General features: G+C 47.3%; 1 protein-coding gene across 1 annotated transcript in view; it reads right to left on the reverse strand.

Moving 5' to 3' along the window:
• The window catches only part of LOC144679298 (transient receptor potential cation channel subfamily V member 6), a 67557-nt gene extending 60851 nt beyond the window's left edge, over positions 1 to 6706 (reverse strand). The window contains exons 1-3 of the mRNA XM_078539678.1: positions 6552 to 6706; positions 4854 to 4963; positions 3878 to 3968 (exon numbers count right to left, since the gene is read on the reverse strand). Coding sequence (XP_078395804.1) covers positions 3878 to 3968; positions 4854 to 4963; positions 6552 to 6687 — 337 coding nt within the window. The 5' untranslated portion in view covers positions 6688 to 6706. The remainder of the gene's footprint in view (positions 1 to 3877; positions 3969 to 4853; positions 4964 to 6551) is intronic.
• Between the last annotated feature and the right edge of the window lie 772 nt (positions 6707 to 7478).

The following is a 7478-nucleotide window of genomic DNA, read 5'->3' on the forward strand; positions in this document are numbered from 1 at the left end:
TGGACCTCCCTGCTCATCGCAGATGGATGGGCACCGAGCGGCGACACCTGGTGCCCAGAACATCTCCCACATTGCCAATGACCACCTGTGGCCATTACCGCTGTGAGGACTTGCAGGTCAGAGCGTAACCCAATCAGAAGATTCTCAATCTGTTGGAAACCCCTCTCCATGAGAGTTGCCAATCTCTCAATGGAGGAAGCCTGAAGCTCTGTCCTGAGGTTCATGCCATCACTGACACTCTGCCTGGATTCCTCCACCACAGAGACCAAGTGAAGCACACCCTCATGCACCCTGCCAGATGCTCCCGCACGCCCTGCCACTTGTCCTGCAGCTGCTGCATGGCTGACATCTCCAGAGACACATCATCACTGCCCGACTCAGCAGGTGCCTGGTCCCCTGCAGTCCTCCAGCTGCTGGCGCCATTGGCACTCTCTGTCCATGCCATCTCCTCCAGCGATTGTGAAGTGCCCTCTCCACTGTGCCCCGGGACACTAGCTGATGTCATAATCCCCACCGATGTATTTGTCGCTGCGCTGGTGCCTGGCTCGCTGAAAGGATGTGATGCAAGTTGCAAGTGTTGGCCCTCAGGTGCGGAGGGGAGGCTCTGGACTTGTTGGTGGCGGCCATGTGGTGGTGATGCTGAAATTAACAACAAGGACAGTGCATCAGTTAGCGTTCAGTCAGTAGCACCTTTCATCCACATTGGTGGGGTGGTAAATAGTCAAGAGGAAGCCCAAACATTATTCGCGCATACAGACAGGCTGGTCAGATGGCCTAAGGAATGCCACATGGAATGTTATGTTGCTAAGTGTGCAGTTAAGCACTTGGGCAAGACAAGCAAGGTACAGGAATACGTGAGTAATGGTAGGACCGCGGGAAGTCACAACGATTACAGGGACCTTGCTGGGCAGACCCGTTAAGGTAGCAGAACAGGAACATCAGGTGTTTAACAAGGTCAAAGCCAGACTTGCCTTTATTAGCTGAGGAATAGAATATAGGAAAAGAGAGGTCATGTTGCAAGTGCAGAAAACGCTGTCAAGGCCACAGCTACACTTCTGCATTCAGTTGTGACCTGTGTTTCATGGGAGGGATGGCATTGGAGTGGGGAGGATGCAGAGATTCCTGACCTGGATGCATGCTGGCCTGGAGAGTTGGAGTTATGAGGAAACATTGCATACACTTGTGACATTTGCTGTGGAGCACAGGAGATTGACAGATCACATTATTGACCGTCATACCGTTATGAGAGGCATAGAACGGGTGGACAGAAGGCAACATTTCCCCTTGGCGCAGGGATGATTGACATGGTGGCATTTATTTAAGTTGAGTGCCATGAGGTTGACAGGTGAGGTGCTGTGGACCTTTTGGACAGAGTAATGTGGGACGCACTGGCTGAAGGGGTGGTGGAGGTACAAACCCTCCTAAGATGCAATCAGTATTTGGATGTGCAGCAGCGATGCCATAGCATGTTAGGCCATGGTGATAGTGGTCACAAATGGGATAAGGCGACTTTGGAAGGTGCTAGAGATGCACATCCTCAAGGGGCCGAGGGATCTTTGCGCATGACCCACACGTCAGACTGTATCAGTCTGTGAATGAGCAGTGTTGCTGCATTAACGATTGCAGCAACCATCAGTGCTTTGGATGGTGGGGAGACAGAGTGGATGGGACTGTGGCCCTCAAATACCTGGCCGCTGCACCCCAGCCTCGCCGACACCTGCCGGCCTGGCTGCCTTCATCCTCCCCAGCTCCATGGCCTGCTCCTCATAAGTGGTGAGGTGCTGCAGCACGGTGTGCCCACCACCAGTCCACAGACGCTCCCAGCTATTGTTCTCAGTTTTTGCCTGCAGAACAGAGAAGAGGATTTATTGGGGCTGATCGCTCATGTAGTCTGCACGCACACGCTGCACCCCAACCACAGTGGCCCATCTGAGGCCTCCAGCGGCTCCTGTCCACACTACTGGTGATCAGTCCCCAGAAGATAGCACGGCTGCTCCCAAACCCCTCCCCCAACGGTCACCTTGGACATATTCGGTGTCCATCACTTTGAATAGCACACGGGTCCTAGCGCCCATGGCAAGGAGGTGCAACTAGGTGCAGCGCCGAGGCCAGCAGATGGCTCTTGGCCACGACACCTTGAGGCTCCCCTTCCACTATCTCATCACTATCAATAAAACGTGTGTTGGAGTTCTGAGTGTGTGTCTAGCAGCCTCCCCTGCAGGTTGCCCCCAGACTCCTCATTTGTGACAAACACCAACATATGCTGCTGGGAGAACCCATCTTCTCCTCAACCACTAAGGCTGATGTAAGCATGGTCACTATCTGTTTGCCCACCCGGCGTGCGCAAAATGCCTAATGCAGTAACGACAGCAAGACAGTTGGGGGGAGTGGGTGGGGATGGGGAGGGCCCCTCAAAGGCTAAGGCTACCTGCTGGGTCAAATGGCCAAGGCTGACATGGTACTCACCCTTCCAGAGCGCAACAAATCATTGAAGCGTTTGCGGCATTGGGTTCCTGTGCGCCGCACATCATCTTGAGAGCTTACAGCCTCCGCCACCTCCAGCCACGCCTGCCTGGTCATGTGGGAGGGCCCTTCTCCTCCCATCCTCCAGAAACAACACCTCCCGATGGTTTGACATCTCTTCCAGGAGGGCAGCAAGGCAGGCATCGGAAAACCGAGGGGCACAGTGGCCCCCCGCTGGCCTACCCTGCAGCCTGCCTCCCCCCCCCCCCCCCCCCCCCCACCCCGCCCAACCTCCTCCTCTGCCCTCACCTCTTCTGGTGTCCGGCTACTGGCATGGCCTAAAGGAGGCTGCCTGGCCTTTCTTTATACAGACTGCTGGTTCCCTATTGGAACTGGTGGTCTGAACACGCCCGCCGCTGATTTGATTTTCCCGCTGAACATGGGAGTCTGAAACGCGCTGGGTGGGCCTTAATTGGCCCACCCGTGCAAAATGGCGGCGCGGCCCGTTTCGCTGGTGGGGATCGGCTCCCCGCCCACCGCCGATTCGGTCAGGCTCGCCCGACAAACACAAAACTCAGCCCAAAATGTTTCAAGTCCATATGACTCTTCTCAAAGACTTCTTCTGAAGAAAAGTCATATGGACTCAAAATTTTAACTCTGGTTTGTCTCTCCACAGATGCTACCAGACCTGCTGAGTTTTTCCAGTCGTGTTTTTACTTCTGATTTCCAAACTGATTTGGAAACAAAATTAGCTGGAGAAACAAACCATATTGTAACAGTGAAGTGAGGGGAGATAAAAACAATGATTCACAGGTCACAAATCGCAACACGAACGTGACAAGGGCCACTAACAAAGTTATAAAAGAAGACTTGGAGCTGCTTAATCTTCACTGAAAATCACCAGTTTATTTTGTAGCTCTGATCAGCAAAGCCGCCCATCCAGTAACTGGGTGCATCTCAGTCAACGCAAATTATTGATGAAGCCACTGGAAATTTGAGTGCAATTTTGTGTGTCCTATCCTGGAAAAAAGTTATTGATCCGCTAGAGAGGATTCAAAGAAGAGCAACAAAGATGCTTCTGGGCTAGGAGAACAAACATGGACTGTGCTGTTCGCTAACTGCTCACTGTATGTTTTAAATAAGGAGTTTAGGCAGTCCTACAGTTATATCACTCGCTTTTAAAGTATACAGGTGGAATATACATTGGAGGCTTTCCATTTGATGAGAGCTCTGTTATATCTCTAGACTGGGCATTAACCTAACTTGCTCAAAAATCAGATGTCCCCTGATAATTGCGCAAGTCTTAGATCCAAAACATTTGCATATGGGTCCTCAGTATTCAGCTGAGGCTCAGCCTATTTGTCTGAGTCAAACTGTAAAACAACACATTTATTTAACTGATGAGTCAGCTCACCTGAAGGCTGGGGTATCAGAAGGTTCAGCATGAAGTATTGTTTTCGGTTAGCTCTGTCCTTAATGAGGAACTGATCCAAGGCTATTAATGCCTATGGGATTCAGGAAGAGGAGATACTTTATTTAACATACATTCTGGAGATTATATAAAAGTCCTTCCAACCTTTCTCCCTCCTCCTTTCATTTCATGAAGGTGGCAACTCACTTCAGAGTACAATCCCATCTGTTCTGGTAGCCCTCTAGTACCTTAACAAAGGTGCCTTTCCTTTTTTTGCACTCATAGGCCAGGATTTTCCTGTGGCGGATGCGGCGGGACATTTAAATTTCCATTGGCTCAGGCAGGATTGGAAGATCCCACCATCAGGAGGGGCCAGAAAATCCCACCCATGGATAGTGGCCATTAATTAGCTACTATATGTGTATACATCTAATAGCAAGGTTCACTGGGCAAGTAGGAACATCAACCCTAGTTCCCTTTTCGCTCCTCTACCTTCAGGTAAACTCAGGCACTGCCCTAACTAACTAAGCTCCGGAGCGAAACTGGGGCCTCCCTGACCTTTAAGTCTCATTGCTAAACCGCATGGTGGAATCATACAACAACTTACATTTCTTTTCATGAGGAGTGCTATATCGAAGGTGGTGATCAGGAAGAAAAAAAGTGGGAAACTTACTTGGGGAGAACAGAAGCACACTCAAAGTGAAGGGTTTTTTGGAGACATGTGAAGGCAAGAGGGCAGTGCTGGAGTGAAGTCTTTGGGAGAGAATTGCAGAGAGGAGTGGTGTAGAGCTTCAATGTCAGCATCAGGCAGTGGAGTGGAAGGAGGGGAATGAACAGTCATCTAGTGTCAGAGTGAAGGGTGCATGGGAGACTTACAGTTGTAGATCACTCGGCTAGATTGGAGGGGAGTCATGGCACTGTATAATGTACTGTATTGATATACAGGTGGACATCAAAACTAATATTTCTATTTACTCACAAGTTGAGACATGCCTGCAGCCATCAATGTCAGACATAATTGCCCTGTATTATCATGAACTCCTGCATCTGCTTGAAACTGCAATAACAATCGAGCTGACTCCGATCGGTCTGAGGGGAAACATCATAAAAGAGAACAATTTGGTGACCGCAGGAACTTTAGGCAGAAACAGAAAATGCTCCATTCTATTCACAATTTAATGCATGCCAGACCTCAGGATACTTGACAAAAGGATGCTGGAAATCGGGTTCTGATGGAAGGTCTCTGACCTGAAATGTTAATTCTGTTTCTCTCACCAGAGATGCTGCTGGACCTGCTGGGTATTTCCAGCAGTTTCTGTTTATATCACAGTATACTTGAATTTGCTCATGTTCAACAGCTCAGGCTCTCATTTTAATTTATTTTTCTTAAGTGTTGGCTCCATTAATAATTATAGTACACTAAACTAGTTCATAGGAGAGATGGTAGCATAGTGGTAATGTCACTGGACTAGCAATCCACAGGCCCAGGCTAATACTCCCGAGACACAGATTCACAGTAGCTCGTGGAATTTAAATTTAATTAATAAAATCTGGAATTGAAAGCTAGTCTCAGTAATGGTGACCATGAAAATATCATCGATTATTGTAAAAGCCCACTGGTTCACTAATGTCCTTTAGAGAAATAAATCTGCCATCCTTGCCTGGTCTGGCCTACATTCCACAGCAATGTAGTTGACTCTAACTGCCTTCAGAAATGGCCTAGCAAGCCACTCAGCAAAAAAGGCAATTAGGGATGGGCAACAAATGTTGGCCTTACCAGTGACGCTCACATCGCATGAAAGAATAAAAAAAAATCCTTATGCAAGTCTTCATGACCCATAAACTAGGAAACGTGGCCTTGTGATGCCATTTTGACATTTGTATATTGAATACATCAGGTATTATGGCGCTTTCCATACATTCACACACTGCGTACCTCAGTGTAAATCAGGCAGCCTGTGCCATTATACTTCTAATACTGGCATCCCTATACTTTTAATACTGGCGTCCCTACACTTTTAATACTGGCATCCCTACACTTTTAATACTGGCATCCCTACTGGCCATTAATGTACATGGTGGAAGCTACAAGTAATAGGACACAATTGATCAAACACAAAATGGATCTGGACAGATTGGGGGAAATGGGCTGACAGTGCCAAAAATGTAATTTACTGCAAACAAGTCCAAGGTGAAGAGGTGGGAAGAGCAGGGTTGCTGGGGGTGGGAAGGGGTGGTGGAAGTGGGCAAAAGGAGGAATAACTTGTGGGAATGTAAAATGAATGACAGTAAACTACAGAATGCAATATTGAGTGTTTCCTTCAACGTTGGGGAGTTTAAAGAACGAGGAGATTTTGAAGCACCACAGTGCCATTAGTGAAAAGCACAAGTCCACGCTGTGGGCAGATGATGGAGCAGTTTCAAGTGGAGGCCCCAGCATCAGTCAAATCACAGCACTTGCAAAATGAGAAGTTCCGAATCTTCGAATTAAACCATAGCTCCTGAGAAAGGTGAGAGAACCTGGATCCTCAGATCAAAAGAAATTGATGTGAAAATAAATATTACCTGCAAGCACACATGTGGCCAACAGAACTCAAGGTACGTCCGGTGCTGTCAGGCATGGGGAAGGTCACACCTTTTATGTGCCAATCTAATAAAAATAAATCGTGAGTCTCACCAAGCTCTGTTGCCAGTTGCAAAGGGGTTCGCTGTTTGTAGTCTCGAGCCTTCATGTTAGCATCGTGTTTCAACAGACAGTGCAGGGAATTAGCAGCATCATACTTAGCCGCATAGTGAACTGGTGTCTGCATCATTCCAGATGTCTTCGCTTCAACATCCGCTAAAGAAGGAAGGTGACAATTATACACGATCTTGTGATATTCCAGTTGCTGTGTTGTGGCTATGTTTTGTTCTCACTTTACATATCGTGTTACTTTAGCATGATACCTCTTTCTCCGTGGCAGATTTTTTAAAAAACCCTTCACCAATGCAAGATTGCCCTATTGTATGCATTTCATCACCCTGTAAACCCCACCCCCAGCACCCCCTGAACTTGATGTTATAAAAACCCAGAGAACGCTGCAATCCACACACTGGGATAGAAATTCATCAGTGGAGCTGAATATTGGACAGGACATATGGTGGACGATTGATTTGATACTGCCTGCTTGCGCTACTGCTTAAGACGGAATTTATACACCACTATGTTCATACAATATAAAAAAGCTTACTAAAAGCAGAAAAACAAATTGATATGAGTGTTTTGGTCAGTAAAACCACTAAATTATCTTGCAATGTCATCAATTTTCCACCTAAATGGTGTACACTTTTTAAAAGGTCTGTAGCATAGGTCCAATTAGAGATTCAATACTCATTCAACTAATTGTGTATCAATTTATACTGTTAACATCAGGTAAGAAGGGGTAAATTGGCTCCCCTTTATTCAACCTCCTCAGTTGGTCACAACAAAGGTTCAAGCTTCTTTATCACGAGGCTATGCCTTTTCCAAATCAAAACGTATTTAACTATTTAAGCTGTGAGCAATAAGGAGCCAATCAAACAAAGTTTTCTTAAGTCAAAGAAAGAGCAAACTTATGAACCACTA

This window comes from Cetorhinus maximus, chromosome 4 (genome assembly GCF_964194155.1).
Source record: "Cetorhinus maximus chromosome 4, sCetMax3.hap1.1, whole genome shotgun sequence".
Lineage (NCBI taxonomy): Eukaryota > Metazoa > Chordata > Chondrichthyes > Lamniformes > Cetorhinidae > Cetorhinus > Cetorhinus maximus.